The sequence below is a fragment of the Meriones unguiculatus genome, chromosome 3 (assembly GCF_030254825.1).
Source record: "Meriones unguiculatus strain TT.TT164.6M chromosome 3, Bangor_MerUng_6.1, whole genome shotgun sequence".
Lineage (NCBI taxonomy): Eukaryota > Metazoa > Chordata > Mammalia > Rodentia > Muridae > Meriones > Meriones unguiculatus.
The window spans coordinates 16,948,677-16,967,148 of NC_083351.1; the positions used below are offsets into that span (position 1 = coordinate 16,948,677).

The 18,472-nt window shown below is 47.6% G+C and overlaps 2 protein-coding genes across 3 annotated transcripts; both read right to left on the reverse strand.

Annotated features, from left to right (window-relative positions):
- Positions 1–3,993: 3,993 nt before the first annotated feature.
- Positions 3,994–11,111, reverse strand: Syf2 (SYF2 pre-mRNA splicing factor). Its single transcript, XM_021643137.2, has 7 exons — positions 10,970–11,111; positions 10,727–10,831; positions 7,791–7,916; positions 7,184–7,301; positions 6,627–6,717; positions 6,029–6,127; positions 3,994–4,646 (listed from the first exon to the last, which is right to left on the reverse strand). Exons 1-7 carry the CDS (start codon positions 10,991–10,993, stop codon positions 4,481–4,483), a joined length of 729 nt encoding a protein of 242 aa, XP_021498812.1. The 5' UTR covers positions 10,994–11,111; the 3' UTR covers positions 3,994–4,480.
- A 3,290-nt stretch (positions 11,112–14,401) lies between these two features.
- Positions 14,402–18,472, reverse strand: Rsrp1 (arginine and serine rich protein 1). Of its 2 annotated transcripts, XM_021643146.2 has the most exons (5): positions 18,172–18,472; positions 17,458–18,072; positions 16,506–16,639; positions 14,966–15,046; positions 14,402–14,845 (listed from the first exon to the last, which is right to left on the reverse strand). In XM_021643146.2, the coding sequence occupies exons 1-5, from the start codon at positions 18,455–18,457 to the stop codon at positions 14,729–14,731; spliced, it is 1,233 nt and encodes a 410-aa protein (XP_021498821.2). In that variant the 5' UTR covers positions 18,458–18,472; the 3' UTR covers positions 14,402–14,728. The 2 variants fall into 2 exon arrangements, with proteins under 2 accessions (XP_021498821.2, XP_060235304.1); XM_060379321.1 differs by lacking the exon at positions 14,402–14,845 and having other exon boundaries at positions 14,985–16,145.

The following is an 18,472-nucleotide window of genomic DNA, read 5'->3' on the forward strand; positions in this document are numbered from 1 at the left end:
TCCCAGCGCGGCGGCCGCTGGAGTTTTGTCAGCCTGGAGGAGCATTAGGGCCACACTACAAAGGATGGCGTGGTACCAGGAGAACAGGCATGACAAGGGACCAACCGGAACGGTTTTTTTGATGCCAGTAGTTTATATTTGATCTCCAGATGCGGAGCAGCTGACAGCCAGTCAGCTCGGCTCAGATCTCCGCGGAGCCCCCATCCTGCACACGTGCTGCCAACATGCCAGCGCGGACGCGTGTCTGCCTGGGGTTGGGCTTTGATGGGTAACCCTCCGGAATGAACACGCTTGAAAGGCCTGGGGCCTGGAGCCCCGGCACGTGGGACCTGCGCCGTGCGCTCTTTCTCGATCCCAGAGCAGGTAACAGGGAGGACGTTTTTTGGTATCCGAGGAGATGATCCCGTCTACCCTAGCGAGAGGAGGGGACGTGGCCCGAGCCTCGGCGATCCGGAGCTACGGGGCAGGAGCTGTGAAGCCGATGATGATGAAAACCCAAGGGCAGCGCGTCCTCGGGTGAGCTGCGTGGGAGGGGCCGGGAAGCGGCTCAGAGCAGGCCCTGGACTGCCCAGCAGATGTGCCGGTCCCCAGCGGGACTGGCCACCACGCCTCCCTCCTGTATCCCTGCTGGCTGGCTCCAGTTTGGAGAGCTGCAGCAGGAGCACGGAACCCTCTTCCCAGAGCTCTCCAGCTGAGGATGAAGCCGCCCGCAAGCGAGGCGGTGTTCTCCAGTCCTGACGCGGTGCTGAACCTTCCTGGCGAAGAACCAGACCGCGGCCAGGAAATGACTCCTAAAAGCCTAACCTGGTTCTCACCCCCGCAGCGTGTAAGTTCCTGGGCTAAACGCTTGGCCCCTGCTTACGGATCCCAACAGCCAGAAAACGGCCAAAGACTGTAGGCTTTGACTTTTTTTAAAACCTACTTGACTTGAGGTTCCTTATGTCTCTTTCTCCCTTCTCCATCTTAATCCCTTCCAACACTCCAACCCCGGGTAGGAGAGAAAGAAGGTTAAGAGAGGGTTGACATTTTTATAAGTAGTTCCTTGGGGAATTCCATTCTTCGTCGTCAAGATACCAGCAGTCCAGCCAAACAGCAAACCAGCAAAAGCAGCAACAAGGTGCAGCAACAGCAAAAGCAGCAACAAGGTACGGCCACGGCAGTCGCAGGGTTCAGCAGAAATAGCACAATTCAGCAGAAGCAACAAAGAGAGCTCCCTGGAGCTTTTCTCTCTAGGAGCAAAGAGATGCAAAGCATTTCCATGCAAAGCGATCTCTCTGTCTGTAGGCTCCTATTCATACCTCCTTAAAGTCCACACAAGGATGTTTTGGCCAAAAACACGTCCCTGTGTGAAACAGTTTCCTGTTGGTGAAACTGTTTCACCCTCTCAGGAAGCTAGTTTTCAGCTGACAAAGATCGCTCGCCTCTCTTGAGGCTGCTAATTCACACTTGGGACTACAACAAAAACTCAATCACACTACACAACCAAACCTTCCACAGCAGATGCTGTTGTGTCCGAATTGTGATACCGCAAAAGACCACCACCAGGAGCCGAGTCCGTTGCAAACCACATGAGGATTGTTTCTCACAAATTACAAGCTGCAGCTTGGGCCCACACCCCCCAGCCGCCAAAGCGGTGAGAGCCCTGTGCTCAGGTTGGTTAGGTGATTTAAAGATTCTGCCCAAGGCAGGGGCAGTTCCTGCCTGGCAAGTATCTATTGGTGAAAATGCTACATTTTTAATTGATTGGCTATAGGAAGGTCCCCAGACAGTAATGACCTGGTGTCCCTCCCTAGGGGGATGGGCCAGTTTCCTAGCAACTGAATCTCTAGTGGGTGGGGAAAGAATGCAGTAAGGCAGGTTCTTCCCCTCAGGGCATTACTGGACGTCACCCAGCTAGTTCAGGCCTTAAACTAATAATAACGGCTGATTTTTAATCTTTTGGTCTCTCAATGCCTGACCATAACCTTTGACATAGTCCCCTGCAAATGCTCTCCCCTTGCTGCCCATAGGATAATTAGGCACTGAGTTCACATTCAAGTGACAGGACATACTGTAGGAACCTATTAGATGACACCCCCAAATACCACCCCATCCCATATATTCTCTTCATTTCTCTTGAATAAAGTTAAAGATGTCTCCCCGAAGTTACTCCACCGAATTCATGCTGTGCAGACCCTGCTCTCCCTTCAGTTCCCTTTGTCTTCAAGGACTGGTGGCCAACAATCCCCCGGGGAAGGGAGACCCACACACACCCAGTTTTTCAGGTTGAATCTAGAATATCCTAATTACTTAGCATTTCGGCTAACAGAGAGGTAGTTCTCTCTCTGGACAGTTGCTCTGAATGTTTTAAGTCTTTATCTTCCAGAGACAGGAAACGGAGCTGACCCTCAGCTGTCAGAAGAAGCCCCCCCCCCAGGTAAACAATGCCTTGGGGAACTGTGAGAGAGGCTCCAGGACAAAAAAGGCAGAGGGCCTTCTACCTCAAGAGCATTTTGTTCCCTGAACTGTTCTTGGACTTCACACCTCCCGTGACAAACATTTACATTCAATTTGTCTGTTTATTCTTGTTGGATGTCAGAACATAGCTATAGAACCCAATCTGGTCAGTGCATCCTGAATCTGGATATGGCCGTCTGCCATGCTGTTGGTGTGCAGGAGGAAAAGCAAAAGAGCTTTAGAACTCATGGAATGTGGCCCACCAGCTAGCACTCAATCGGGGTAGGAGATGGGTAGGAGGCAGAGCCCCGGGACTACTGTGTCCTGAGGACTCTCTGCACCCTGAGGACTTCATGCTGTTATGGGGCTTTGCTCTGTCTGTTGCCCTTGTGGTCTTTACAACCCTCCTAATATATGAGTTGTACGAAAACTGTAAGGGGCTTCCAGCCCCTCACTGGGTGGTACCACAGGCACTCACAGTGATAGAGCTTGATCTCTTTCAGGCATTGCGGTTGGAGCAGAATAAGGATTCAGTCAGCACCCTTGGAAAAAACTTGAGATGTAGATTGTTAGCAATGACCACCTCCATTAGAAAGACTTCAGTTAGGTAAAGGTGTTTTTGTCACTGGCCCTATATAGAAAATCTTAGGGAACAATTTGAAGTTCGGAAAAGTAGACCTTTAATAGTTGAGCTGGGGACTTTCTGAGGTCAGGGAAGCAAGAACAATGCCCCAACTAACACTAGTTGATGTGACTCTCGCTGAAGCTAAGCTTCAAGGTGATTAATATATTGTGCCCATTTTTGCCCTCAGCTTCCTGACATGATTTAATAAAAATTGTTAATGAGCAGGTATGAACCTTGAGGATTTGAAATAAAATTGGTAGATTGTTTTTTTATATAAAAATTTAGATGTGATTTTTCTTAAAGATTTTTATAAGATTACTTTTTAAGATAAGTCTTTCTTTATAACCACAAATTGCTGCCTGGACAATCAGGCTTTGTATCAGTCGCCAGGCACAAGCAGTAGGGGGCCGCAGTCACTCAACACCCCACTTCAACTTACTGTGGTGTCGAAGCTGGCCTTGGACACCTCGCCTTTGTGCTTTCCAGATAAAATCTGTAGTATGTGCCAGACTATTTTAAATTGGTCTGTCCTGAGAAAGTTCTGGGAAAGGGCTGCTCTGTTAATATTTAGTATGTGCTTACTGGCACTTATGTACATTATTCTGATCATGTCTTTCTAAACCCAAACAACCTTTCTTGAATCATGGTTTTCTTTCATTCATGTATAAAAGTACCCGAGACTAAAGTAAGGTTGTCTATGCATTAGAATGTAGTCCGCTCCATTCTTTCAGGTCCTCAGACCCCACGTCCAGCAGATTTGAAAAGGTTGTCAAAAGTCAACACTCTTTGTTGAAATGTGTAACAAATGCTCCCACAATGCACCCACGTCCAGCAGATTTGAAAAGGTTGTCAAAAGTCAACACTCTTTGTTGAAATGTGTAACAAATGCTCCCACAATGCACTTGTTTTAAACTACAGACATCATTCATGACTGGAATCCAAACACTTTATTGTTCTTTAAAGGGGATGTGCACAGCTCTAGCCCCGAGCACAGTGCGGCTGCAGGAGCATCTGTCTTGACGGCCGCTGCTTCTCTGTGCTCTCCTGGCCGGTCCCAAAGCCCAGCCGCAGCTAACAAGACTCACGCAGCAGTGCCTGCACCCGTGCGCACACGCCGCCTGAGCCCCAGTAATTCAAAGGTTACATGGTTACACACATTTAAAATACATAGAAAAATAATTAGGATTTATACAAATTAGATTTTTACAAAACAATGTCACTCACTACAAGAAATACATCTTACATCCAAGAAAACGTGGACATATGCATGTGGAAGTGAAGGTGAGAAAGACATTTATTTCAGAATGCCGGGTGGGGAGGCTCGGGGGAGGGTCACTACTGCTCACGAGTGGAAGTTTGAATTTGCCAGCAGAAGGCCCACTCCCTGTCCAGCCTCTGCCCTGCTCCTCCAGGGTTCTCTCACACGGCTGTTCCTCTCTCCAGGTTCTGCTTGATCTCAGCAGTGTACTTCCCGTAGAACCTCTCTGCTTTCTTGTTGAACTTGGCGTTCCTCTCATTGATGTAGTCAATGTCAGCATCATCATTGTAAGGACGTCTTCGGCTGTATTTGTCTCGCTTTTCAATTCTGGGGAAAGAAAGAGAGTTATGAGGTTCAGAACCCCCCTCTCCAGATCTCTTCATGCTCAACCTCAAACATCCACCCACCTCTGCCTCCCAAACCCTAGAACTAAGTGGGTTCACCACCTTCTGGTCTAAATGCCTTCTTTTCTGATCTTAATAAAACACGGACAAAAAGTTCAGGAGAAAATCAGCATCATTCATAATAAAACACCTTAGGGGACAAAAAAAAAAAAAAAAGGCAGGTGCAGGTTTCATGAGTTTCAGATGAAGACTAAGTAGTAGAACCTCAAGCAAACAGATTCTGCTCACTGCATTTCTGAACATTTTTGTGGTAGCCCACACCTGTAATTCAATCAGGCGGCAGAGGACAGCCACTGTTGGAGACTAGCCTGGATTACATAATGAGGGCCTGTCTCAAAAACAGAAAAGCTAAAGAATGTTTCTGAAGAGCAACGAGGCGCTGCTACTAGTAGGGACGAAGAAGTAACTCGGGGAAAACACCCTAGCGATCCTATCAGGGGCAACCAGCACTGGGCAGGGCCTGCGCACCGCTCTAGGGCTGCACGACCTATCATAAATGCACCCCGCTATCACAAACAATATGGCCAGGCACTCGGAGGCAGAGGCAGAAGGGTCTCTGTGAGTCTGAGGCCAGTCTGGTATATAGAGTGAAACTTATCTCAAAATTAATTAAAATATAATAAATAAATATGGCCAGGTGGAAACACACACAATCTCAGGACTGCTTGAGTTCCAGCCCAGGCTGAGCTACAACACAGGCCTCTGTTTTAAACACACAAGACACAAAAAAAACTAACTTCAATAGTTTGAATTGAAAACCTACCCCAGGTCTAGATAGTGAAGGCCTGGTCCCCAGATGACACTGCTGATGGAAGGTGCTGGAACTTTTAAGTGGGGCTTACTAAGTGGAAGTTGGGTCCTAGGGGCGTTCCCTTGAAAGGAATATTAGCACTCCACCTCTCCTCCATGCCAATCTGTCTGCTTCCTAGTCCTCATGAGGCAGTGGTCCCTAGCCATGGACTTCTGCCATGATCCACTGTGCTGCCACAGGCCCAAAGACAGTGGATTGAGATCTCTAAAATCATAAGCCGAAATACGCTGTTTATCTTAGGCCTTTTGCTACATAAATGTTTGATACCATAACACTTTGATCCCACCAATATTCCTATTTCACTCCAAATGCTATGGGCTCAACTCATCCTTGCTGTCCAGCTTCAAAACCATCAGATTTAGGGTCAAAAATGAACTAGTATCACTGCTATACTCTTCTTCAAGTCATGTGACAGCGTCAGCCTCAGATCTACATTCCATTCATTTTCTCTTGTGAAGTATGGAACATTCCAGGCTGCTCTACTGAGTACTTACTGCTTTTCCAGGTCTAAAACCATTCTGTCAATCTCCTCCGAGGAAGGCACATGTGTCCCATGAAGAAGACTGTTGGATGTCGGGAAAAAATCTTCTCCACTGAGAAGACAGCAAGATGCATTTCCAGTCAGACCTTAGTATTCCAGTCAAATTTCAAACTATACTATCACTGGTGATGACAGACAACATATAAATATACTTATTACACAGCAAAAGGAAAGGAAGAAAAGCCAACGCAGGCTCACAGAGAGGAACCAGGCTGGGCGAGCACGCCTGTAAGCCAGCCCCAGGCGGGACTCTGGGCCCCAGGCCAGCCTGGCTCACACAGTAACAGCTTCCTCCTTCAGACTGGTAAACAGTGACCAGCGTTTGTTAAAGGAGTCTTCAAAGGTCACAAGGAGTGAGCATGGAGGGGGTGGGGATTGGGGAGGGAGTTAGAGCTTCTAAGGTTATTTCTCTGGATCAAAACAGAAACCTGGCTGGGCTGGTGGTGCATGTCTGTAAGCCAAGCACTTGGAAGACAATCTCACACACGTGTCTAACAATCTGCTTACTCCCACCTCCCTGGAATGGCCCTGCATATTACCCAAGGACTTACTACTTTTCTCTCTGTCGCTCGTAGCTTTCCATGTCAGGTTTGATCTGCTTGGTCAGCCGGTGGTACTGGCGTAATTGGGCAGCCGCATAATCTAGTAACAGGGGAACCAGAGGTGATCTTTGTCCTGATCTGGGCATTACTTACAAGAGGAAACTCGGAATTATTCTTCCCCTACATGCACATGACACCAGGCTGGCACAGCTTCCACCCGGAATAGGCTGATGAGAAGAAGGCTGATCTGCTGGGGTGGTGGTACATCCCTGGACAACAACCACTCAGGAGGCTGAGACCGAAGGACCCCGAGTTTGTAGACTGCCTGGGCTACGCGGTGAGACTAAACAAAATGGCAACAGCAACAAAGGCTGGCTTCACACATGGACCAGGCAGCCAGCAGACTGACGGGAGGGCCTGGGTCCTACCCTAACACACCCTGCATTCTCCTTGGCCTCCCAGAACGTTCCATGAATGCAGCCTGATGGGCATGTGTGCTCACTAAAGCAGAAGCCGCAGTCCAACAGGCCTGCTCAGGGAGGCAGAAGCCAGCACAGCAGCTGTACCTGAAAACCCCAAGTCAGGGTTCTTCTTCTTCTTCCTCCTCTCCCACCGCTCCGCATCCTCCGCACTGATCTCCAGCAGTTTCACTTTCTCGTAGTCTTCCCCTCTCGCCGCACACTCCTGAAAAGACACACAGCGCTACCCACCCTGCAACTCAGCACTCTCCATTTTTTGTTGAGTCAAGGATGACCTCAAACTTAACACAATCTCTTGCCTCAACTTCCCAAATTCTGGAACTATCAAGTCACAGGCCACCAAGGTGGCTGGGTAGGTGAAGGACGCACGCCTCCTGAGTTCTCTGTCAGGAGGCACGTGGTGGAGAGAACTGACTCCTAGTTGTCTTCCGACCTCTGCTCTTATGCCCACATGCATAAAAACTAAAAATGTAATGAAATTAAAATCCACAGCAGCAGAAGCAGGCAGGTGTTAGAACCCGTCTCAAGTGTTTTGCAGATGTTAACTCACAGAATTCCTAGTGCATTCAAGTAACCGCTGTAGCCTTGTCTTACAGACAAGGAAAGAAAGGTGCCCTGAGGCACATGATTCGCCCACCTACTCAGATACCAGGCTCGCCTGCCTCGGTGGAGGGAGCAGCAGAGGCTTCCTAACCTTTTTCTTTTCTTCTTCCTGCAGCTCCCACTCCAAACGCGCTTTCTTGGCTTCCCAGTTTGCTGGCAACTTAAGTCTTTTGTCTTCTTCCACAACTTCCTGGTGATTTAACTTCCGAGCTTCATTCTAAAACCGTAAGATGAAAGGCCATCAGATGAAGCAGGAGAGGAACCCAAACAGACCCTGTCTTCTCTGCAGTGACTAAGAGGCCCCATCTAATGTTGCAAGCAATAAAAAGCCAGCCAATGATTTTAGCCCAGGAATAGACTCAAAAGGTGTACCAGTGAGCATGAGACTGCTGTGCTACACAGAGCCCTGCTGTTCCAGATCCCTGGGGCTACTGTCACCCTTGCCTGTTCAGGTGGGTGCTCCCTGAACAGAATAAAGGTTGGCAAAGTGCCCTCACTGTACCACACTACAGTACAGCAGCAATTAAAAAAATTGGGGCGGGGGGAGGTGGCTCAGGGTTAAGAGTACTGTCTGCTTATCGAGAGATCCTGAGTTCAATTCCCAGCAGCAACAACGTGGTGGCTCACAACCATTTGTACTGGGATATGATGCCCTCTTTTGGTATGCAGTTGTACATGCACATAGAGCCAGATAGAGCACTCATATATGTAAAATAAATATATCTTTAAAAAAAAACAAAAAAAAATTAACTTTATTTAAAACCTTTTTTATGAATATATTTTATTTTATCTTATTTTATGTATTTTATCTTATGAATGTGTGTAGGTCAGAGGTCAACTCCCAGACATCAGTTCTGTTCTTCTACCATGTAGGTTCTGGGGATCAAACTTAGGTCCTCAGGCTTAGCATAGCAAATGCTGTCACTGCTGAACATTTTGTTGGCCTGAAAGATGGTAGACTTTTAACCCATTAAAAAAAAAAAAAAAAGAAAGAAAGAAAGCCTCAGTTTAAATGTGGAGGGCCTCTTTTATTTCTAATCCTTTCCTAGTCTCTCCTAGGTCAGTACTTCAGAAGGTTTCTCCATGACAAAGGAGAGGAACATCCACCTTAAGAGAGCTCTCTTTCAGACAAACTCAACACTGCTAGCATTTTATGTTTTGTTGTGTTTTTAAACCATGGTCTGATGCACTCCAGTCTAACCTCAGTCTACCTATGTAGTCAAGGAGACTATGAACTTCCTAAGTACAGGAAGAGCAAAAGCAAGCTACCAGAGTTCACGATTCTAAGGAAAATGTAAGTTAGATATAACTAAGGCCACAGGTTGGTGACATTTGGTCCAGGAAACCAAGTCTCCCAAGCTCCCCACGTGTTCTGTAAACATTCGCTCTATAAGCCAATATTTAAGCATAATGATTACGCTAACTTTTTCTGGACAGAAATATTTCTGGGATTGGAGCTTTGCTTAGCATGTGAAGGCTGGTTTTGAATATTTCTTTACTGTGTGTGGGTGGTTCACAGGTGTACAGATACACATGTGTGCAGGTGTGCATGTATGTGAGGCCTAAGACTGATGTTGTGTGTATTCCTCCATTGGTCTCCACCTTACATACTGAGGCAAGGTCGGTCACTCGAACTCAGAACTCAATGGTTGTCTGATCACCAGCTTGCTCCAGGCATCCCGCCTCTGCCTCCAGAGTGCTGGGATTAAAGGCAGACCACCACACCCACCTAGTGGCTATGGGGTCCTGGGTGTCTGAACTCTGGCTTTGGCAAGTGCTTGATCTACTAAGCCTAGTTTTGACCCCGGGCATCTAAACAAGTGGTTCTCTACCTGCGGGTCGTGACCCCCACAAGGGTCACATATCAGATGTCCTGCACACCTGGTATTTACACTGTGATTCATACAGCAGCAAAATTACAGTCATAAAAGCAGCAACAAACTAATTTTATGGTTAGGGATCACCATAACACGAGGAAGAGTAATTAAGGGGTTGACGCATTAGGAAGGTTGAGGACCACTGTTTACAGTGTAAATTTTCAGAGGTGTGCTGGATCACTTGTTTGTTCTGCCTTATATTCTTGAAGGCTCCAAGACCATTTTTTGAAAAACAGTTCTTCTGAGCCAGCAAGATGGCAGAGTGGGTAAGGGTGATTGTCACATATCCAGATGACTTCAATCCCTGGAACTCACATAAGGGAAGGAGAAAGCTGACTCACAAAAACACAAATAATATAAAATTATATTATAAAAATGTAATATAATTTTTTTTTTATTTCTGTGTATGCATGTACGCACATGCCTCAGCCACACGTGACGGTCAAGGGACAACTTTGTGAAGTTGGCTCTCTCCTTCAACTTTTACCTGAGCTCCAGGGATCAAACTCAGCTGGCCAGGCTTGTACAACAAGCCCTCTAACCACTTAGTCATCTCACCAGCCTAAGGACCATTTTATTAGAGTTCCAGAGAAAGAAACAAAACAAAACAAAACAGGTCAAGCAAGTTGTACATCTCGGCAGGCGCCTAGAGAGGGGAGGGAGATGTAGCCATGCCTTTTAAATTACATTCCAAGAAACCAAGTAGGTTCAGCAAAGGGGTCAGGGAGCCGAGCAGTCACATGGGGAAGTGAGGGGGCGCTGTCTCCAGAGAAAGAATGATAATATCCAGAGTGTCCTAAGCAGCCCTGCTTAGGATTTCGGTGGCTATCCATAGGAAAGATGGAAAATAAGTTACACTTTTTCGAATTTGAACTCGGGAAAACCGGCCAGTGTGTGCTCGCTGTTTTTAAGGTGAGGAAGGTCTTACTGAGAAGTTTCTTCCTATTACCTGGCGACATATTGCCCGGGATGAAAACGAAGAATTTGTTAGAATCCTGGAGCGGACCTAACCTACCCCAGTCATGTGGGCGGGGCCGGCTGGAGCGAGAGGATGTGGCTTTGGACCTGTGTCAAAGAGATGTGGAGTCCTCCGGGTCCCGGTGCTCCTTCCTCCTCCAGCCCCGCGCCCGGCCAGGTCCCCGCCACTCACCCGCTTCAGATGCAGCTCACGGAACTTGCGCAGCCTCTGCTCGCGCTTCTGCGCCGCCAGCTCCTCGGCCGCCGACGTCTTGTCCTCCGCGCCGTCCGCGGGCACCTGCGGTCACACCCGGCTTCAGACCCGGCCACAGCCCCGACGGCCGGGCCTCCCCGGTAGCCGCGCCCGGATTCGTCCCCCGTCTCGCCCCGCCCGGCGTCTCCCCGACAGACCCCGCGCGAGGCCGCTGGTACTCACCACAACTTCACTCGCAGCCGCCATGACAGCCTTCTCGCTACTTCCGGCAACAACACGGAGCACTTCCGGTGGCCCGTAGCCCGCGAGCCACGCCTCCTCCTACTTCGTCAGCTTCTTCCGGCCCGCCCTGCTTTCCGGAAGCGAAGGGTAGTCCTGCGCAAGCGCAGATTGTGCGAGCCAAGACCGGAGTAGGCGAGGCGGCTTGGCCGGGGTGAGGAAACGCTCAGAATGTGTCACTAAGAACGGAATGCCCGGAAGGCGCCTGCTTGGCGATCGTGTGGCCTCGGTCACCAGCTCTGAAGTCCCTTTCCTCACGTAGGCAGTGAGTGCCATCCGCATTAAGTCTCTCCCATAGAGCAGATAATTTTTCCTGGTGTTATTTACTGGACGAGAGGAGGGCTGGCTCAAGATTGTCCCCTCTCATATCCCAGTACCACAGAAACTACTAAAGTCATTGAGGTAATGCAGGAATACAACAGGGATATATGAAAGGTGTTCCTTTCTTTCTTCTCTTTTCTTTTTCTTGGTTTGTGTGTAGCCCTGGTTATCCTGGAACTCACTTTGTAGACCAGGCTTGCCTCGAACTCACAGATCCTCCGGCCTCTGCCTCCCAAGTGCTGGGATCAAAGGCGTGCGACACCATGCTGGGCTGAAACGTGTTTCTTTGTAATCCGACAACTACTAATTAAATGTAGAAATGAAAAAGTCATTGCTCAAGTGTAACACCATCTGGGTAAAAATGAGCTGTGGAATCCCAGCAGGTGGAGCCAGGAGAATACCTCTAGGCTAGCCAGTGCTACAAGGCGTAACCCTTTATTTCAAGCAAACAAAAAAAGGGTTATCGAAATTAAAAGCTTGAAGAGTAACAAGAAAAAAAAAAGCAAATTTAGGGCAACTCCCTTTCAAGTCCCCTCCCTTGTAAGGAGCTACTTCTCAAGCACAATTAAACTTTGCTTGCTCTTCTAAAACAAGTTAAAAAAAAATTTAAAGAGTAAAATGAAAGCTGTGAAAGAAAAAGTATGGGCTCAGGACCCCCAAAACCAAGTTCTTAGCACAAAGGAGATTTGCCCCAGGGCAGAGGGCAGGGATAAGGGACAAATACAGGAGATGAGGGAGAAGCAGAAGGAAACAGAGGAGGGAGTAAAATATACAAAAATATATATATAATAATAATAATACATATCCAGCTGGGTGTAGTGGCGCACGACTTTCATTGCAGAGACAGAGGCAGGCAGATCTGAGTTTGAGGCCAGCCTGGTCTACAAAGCGAGTCAAAGACAGCCAGGACTACACAAGGTAGCCCTGTCTGAAAAAAACAAAACAAAAAACCCAAAGATGTTGGTATTTGTCCCCAGGGAACAAAAGAGTAAATTACAATTTATAAAGGTAAAGTGGGAAACCCTGTTAGGATGAGGTGTTTTAGTTGGTGTTAATTAGGTGAGCCGAAGGGGCCTTTTGATTGCTGGACTTCCATATTTTGATAGCTGGACGTTGGTACGAAGTCAACATAAGGGATTAGACATTGGTGGTCAGCTTTAGAAATGTAATCTAACGGTTTTTAGCAAAGCAGAAGGAATGGAAAGGCAAGGCCTGTCAGAGCCATGGTCACCACACTTGGGCTGGCCAGAGTCCCTCACAAGCTAGGCATGCTGGCATTCTGCCCTAATCCTGTGAGCTACACCTCAGTCTGGTCTACACAGTGAGTTCTAAGCCAAGTAACACACTGAGATTGTCTCAAAAATAAAAAGCACCTGGATGGTGGCGGCATACACCTTTAATCCCAGCACTGGGGAGATCTGAGTTCGAGGCCAGCCTGGTCTACAGTTCTAGGACAGCCAAGGCTACACAGAGAAACCCTGTCACAAAAAGTAAATAATAAAATAAAAAGGGAAATAGAACATAAAAGCACAAATTTAAATCTGAATAAGATATAAACTATTTCCTGGTTGGAAAACTTTCACCAAAACACATGAAGTATTTCAAATGAGTGTTTGTGAATGTATTCCCATCTGAATCCCAGGGCAGAGTTTTTTTTCTTTTTCATTGTTCTTTTGCTTGTTTTCAGAATTTTGTTTGGTTGGGTTTTTGTTTGGTTGGGTTGTGTCATCTGACCTCTGTGGGCACCACACATGCAGGTGGAGTCTATACACAGGCAAAGCGCCCACGTTTAATAGTCCACAACTTCCTTAGTCATTTAGAAGCAGTATTACCGGCCCCTCAATAATATGTCATTTGCTGTTTCGTGGGGAGTTTGTGTGATACTGGGGACAACCCATGTGCTCTTCCCCAGCCCCAAGTTTCTGCACTAGAATAGGTTGGCCTCAAACTCAGAGATTCCCTTGCACCACCACCACCTGGCTTCAAGTAACACATTCTTACCCTAAATGTGAAATACACTGGTTCCTCAGTCTATTCAATTAATTTAACAAAGAATGTGATGAAAAGCCAGTGACAGCTACTGTGGCCAGGAATAGCAATTCTAGATCATTGTGTATTTAAAATTCTCTTCAAGGTCACTCTGTCCAACTGGATGCAGGTGATAGTACTTATGTATACAATGTATACATCGGCAGAGGTGGAGACTGACCTTAATCAGGCCTGTGATGGAGCTCCATAAACTAAAAAGTCAGGGTTCCCAGCTCTCTCGGGTTATACCTCCCAGGGCTGGCACCACAAACCCTGTCAAGCTTGGTTCTCAACCCTGGTCTAGTAACTAATTTGTACCCTTTATAAGCTTTAAGAGTTATTTATTGGCAAACTATCAGGGTAAGTTGAACCTGTTCAAATTTTGATACTGGCAACTAGAGGGGGTTGGGCTTGTTTTTAACAGGGTCTCACTGTCCTAGAACTGTCGACTAGGCTGGCCTTAACTCCAAGATCTACTTGTACTTGTCACCTCTGAAATGCTAAAATGAAAGCATAAACTACAATTTCCAACTAACTTTTTCAGGGTTTCTCTGTATAGCTCTGGCTGTCCTGGACTCGCTTTGTAGAGTCTTCATGGCTTTAAGACCTTTCAATGTTTTATGTATGGTTTGCTGTATGTCAGTGCACCCCATGTAACAAGAGGATGTCGGAGCCCCTGCAATTGGAGACAGTTGTGAATTTCACTGGGGTGTTCAAATCCAACCTGGGTCCACTGGAAGAGCAGCCAGCACTTAAACCACTGAGCCATCTCTATAGCGGTAGCAAGTCTGTTCTAACCCTCAGACTCCCTACTGCTCTCAGGTTATACTTCAGGACACCTAGCACTGAGGCCGAGGTAGGCAGATTTCTGAGTTTAATTCAGGACAGCTGATCTACACGTGAGCTGTCAGTAGGGGGTACATACACACAGCCTCCCCAAAACCACCACACAGTCATCATGGGAGTCCTGTCTTGTTTTCAGAAAGGTTTCTTCCTCAGATGTAGACCCATTCAACAGCCAGAAAATCAAGACAAATAATAGTTTATTAACAAATATACAAAATATACAGTATACAACTGTGTCTTAGAAAATTCAACTTTGTATCGAAGAGATATGTACAATACTTACAAGTATATACAAGACTCCCACCTGTATGGAATTCTCTGGTCATCTGTGTTCTCAAATCTTCAGGAGAAACCTCCACCATGAACATTTCACCATTAAACATTTTTCTGTAATGGACTTTAATCACAACATCTACTGCTGTGATTACTCAAGATGAGCTAATGCTGGACACAAAAATTCTCAATAAAGTGCAATTTTAGGCAACCCCCAGCCCCTTTAGTTTTTCTTTAGACAGGTATCCACAGTCCATAAGGACTTTTTTTCTTATCTATTTTTGGTGATCCTGAGGATGTCTCTTCAGCAGCAGCTTTAGCTGTTTTCTGTACTGGCTTTGCTACAGAATTCTGTAAAAAAATAAATTGAAGTCAACTTACTACAGAGATTATCAACACATACACAAAGCCTACATGAGAAAATAACACCCCAAAACCAATCTTCAAGAAAAATTGTTTGGGTTCACTTACGTTAGAGCTGAAGACTATGTTTCTTTGTGTTGATTTTTCACTGGGATTTTTAGATCCATCTTCAGTCTGCTTTTCTGAATGCTAGAGAAAAGAATTTTAAACATAGCCTTAATTTTTCAGATACTGTATTTAAAACCAGCCCAATTTTACACAAATGGAGCTGTACACACAAAAACCAAATTCCAAATAGATCACAGTTAAGCTAAATACCCGAAAACCTCATTTTCCACTTAGTAAGATTTACTTAGAGGTAGACAGTTCCCCCACGAATACCTGATTTCTGTTGCTGATACAAGCCATTTGAGCAAATGCAATAAAGAAAAATGCTTTGTGTAAGAAAGTGAGGCATTTGCAATAGACACCTCAATCAATTAAGGAGCTCCTTTTAGGTGCTTGCCTGAGCAAATTACTAGGCAGCTCCCCCCAACCCCATGTCCCAGCAATAGACAAACCATCTTCATTATACTGCTATTATCTTTTTTGGGTTTTTTGGTTTGTTTCTGTGTAGCCTTGGCTGTCCTGGACTCGCTTTGTAGCCCAGGCTGGCCTCCAACTCACAGCAATCCACCTGCCTCTGCCTCCCAGATTCCGGGATTACCACTGCCCAATGTCACCACGAACGTTTACCTTAAATTTCTATAAAGCAATTCTTTGAGACCAAGTCTCTTGTATCTATCACTTGGCTGTCCAAGGAAGACCTTGAACAATCCTGTCTCCCAAGCGCTGGGAACTAACTCCAGGTATTGTGCGCCCTAGACAGGCTCTCTCTACCAACTGAGCTACATCCCCAGCCCAATTATTAATTTTAAGTTCCAGGTTTCACATGAAGTAATTTATGAGTACAATGCAATGTGCCAACGCACATCCTTTGTAGTTCTGGAGAATCGTAATAAACTTATCTGCAAGTGAAGCAGGCCTCTTCTTCTGTAATCTCTCAAAACATCTGGAATATATTGCATATATTATGAGAGGGACATCTAGATCACAGATGCCCCAACATCACACAGTGTATCTAGGCTGAATTGCCAAACTGCCTTACACAAATAGTTCCTAGCCCAAAACTCTAGCATGCACACGGACTACCTTCAACAAAAACTAAGCTTATTAACTGACACTTTAACCCATGATCAATTACCAACAGATTTTCTTCATCACTGTCTGGAGACCACATTCATGATTTCTATAAGACAGAAATAAAGCAGATAAACTATACTGTATGCTGAGAAGACTTCTGGGAACATAATGCTGTAAATGAAAGCTACTAGAGAACACTCCAGTGTCTAAAGAAAGAGTAAGAAAAGACAAAGTATTACCAATAATATACTCAGTGTTTTTACTGTCATGGAAAAAACAAACCAAGTGTCAAAATGTAAGCAAGTTCATCACCTCCCAGTTTCACATGAGACTGTCTACTTTTTGCCAGATTAAGGTCAGTTTTGTTCTGGGCAAATGATATAAAGACATCTCAGGAGGACTGAGTATGGTAAACTGACAACAGGGTAAAGGGTTCTGCCAGCAGTAGCTTCCGGCCAGCACTTACCTCCATCTTTGCACCACCTCTTGAAACAGCTGTTTCCTTCACCACACTTCGGAGACTCGCTGGCAAGTCAAAGTTGGCTGTTCCTAGAGCTTTTGCTGCGTTGGCTTTTGCTATTTCTAGCAGCTCCATTCGATCTAAAGACATGAAGACATTCTTCATCCTCTATGTTTCCTTACTGCTTAAATTAACAAACTAAGTGGCTTTTCTAAAACATTATTTTCCTTCACGTGTAAAGCACTTATGGAAAACAAAACTTCTAATTTTATGTTGGGGGGGGGAAGCAAATTCTATTCTGCCTTTTGCTCAAGTGTTTACTTCTGTCAACTACCGAACTTGTTAACGTCACAAGGCCAATCGTCTCTACTAATCTTCATACAGTAGACCCACGGTCAAACTTTAGTATTTTGCAACACCAAAATTACTTTGTCACTTGATAGAAAACTACACAAAGGCCAATTTTTTAAGTAAACCATCTAAAAGTGTTTCGAGTTCTTCCCACCTTAACCGAAAAAGCCTGTAATAAGAACAGCCAGCTGGTAAAAGAGAGGGAGACTCCTCTCCTTGGGCCAATGAGGCCATAAATGGCCTGTTTGCTGTTATCAGAGAGGCCTTGGACTTTATTCTTAAGGGGAAAAAAAACCTGTGTGAGAAATTACACTCATTTTACCTATGCACCAACTAAAACTTCTCTCCCTTTAAGAAACCTCAAGATTTCTGGCACCAAATAAGCGCGCTGAACAAGCGCTCGGGAGGGGGGCAGGCTGCCTAACACGTCCCGGGCTTAATCTTCACAAACCCAAGATAAGCCGCTCGATCATCTGACTCCCTGGGCCGACTCACACCGCGCTGTGAACACTAACTGCAGGGAGGGCTGGGGAGGTGGCTCGGCCGTAGCCGCCTTGATTCCACCCGGAACCCTAAAAGCGCCAGCGGCCGCGACACCAACACCTACCTTTCTCACTTAGGCGGAAGGGGGTTCCGCTCCTGCTGCGAGACCTGGTTCTGGACCTTTCCCTCCACCTGGGACGATCCTCCGGGTACACGGTGCGGCCGAAGCCGTAGTAGCGCCGGCCGCGCGTGATCGCGTAGTAGGACCTGCGGTGGTGAGACCTCCCGCGGGAGCGCGACCTGCTCCGGGACCGGTAGGGCGAGGGCGACTGGTAGTGCCTCCGCGCACGCCCGTAGTAGCCGTCTCGGTAGGAGCGGCGGCCGCGGGAGCGCGACCGGCTGCGCGAGTACGACCGCGAGTAGCGCCGGTACTTGCGCTGGTGGCGCCGGCGGGAGCGGGAGCGGGAGCGGGAACGGGAGCGTCGGCTCCGCCGCGGCCGGCTGCGGCTGCGCGACGACGAGCGGCTGGAGCTGCGGGACGCGGGTCCCGAGCTGCGGGACGACGAGCGGCTGCGGGACCGCGACCACAGGCGGCTGGAGCGGCCCGAGCCCGAGGCGGACGGCGAGGCCTTCTCCTGCGGAGAGCCGGGCCACATGTCGTTCACGTACTTGGACACGGCGGCCGAAGACATGGCTTCCTCCCTCGGGACTGGGCTCCTTCCGCAAGCGCCAACGGCGTCTAGGAACGGCGGCGAAGGGCGGGGGTCAGGGCCGGCGGCGGGGGCGCGCGCGCGAGCCCGTTCCCTCCCCCCCGGTCGCCGCCCGCCAACCGACTCACCTCTTCCTGGCGGCGCGCTCGCGAAGGCGAGAGGGACAGGCCTGGCGGGCACCCTCCCCTCAGAACCGGGACCGAAGGTGGCGGGCTTCCAGGCTCCGCGGACCGGACAGCGACGCGACAACCCGCCCCTGCGGAGTCCAGACGCGAACTGAGCCCCGAAGGCAACGTCAGCGTCGAAAATACTAGAAGCCAGCGCGGAGCATGCGCACATCCAGCAGCGCGGCGGGGCGGGGTCTCTTCTCGTCCAATCACAACGCGAGATGGGCGCCGCCTTCGACACACGCATGCGGATCAAGGCCTA

Coding starts and splice junctions, on each gene's coding strand:
- Rsrp1 (XM_021643146.2), bottom strand. CDS start 18,457: ATGCGTGTGTCGAAGGCGGCGCCCATCTCGCGTTGTGATTGGACGAGA. Junction 16,640..17,457: donor CTTCCGCCTAAGTGAGAAAG/GTAGGTGTTGGT, acceptor TCATGTCTTTAG/ATCGAATGGAGCTGCTAGAA. Junction 14,846..14,965: donor ACATAGTCTTCAGCTCTAAC/GTAAGTGAACCC, acceptor ATTTTTTTACAG/AATTCTGTAGCAAAGCCAGT.
- Syf2 (XM_021643137.2), bottom strand. CDS start 10,993: ATGGCGGCTGCGAGTGAAGTTGTG. Junction 7,302..7,790: donor AGGAAGAAGAAAAGAAAAAG/GTTAGGAAGCCT, acceptor GTGTCTTTTCAG/GAGTGTGCGGCGAGAGGGGA. Junction 6,128..6,626: donor GAGCGACAGAGAGAAAAGTA/GTAAGTCCTTGG, acceptor CTGTCTTCTCAG/TGGAGAAGATTTTTTCCCGA.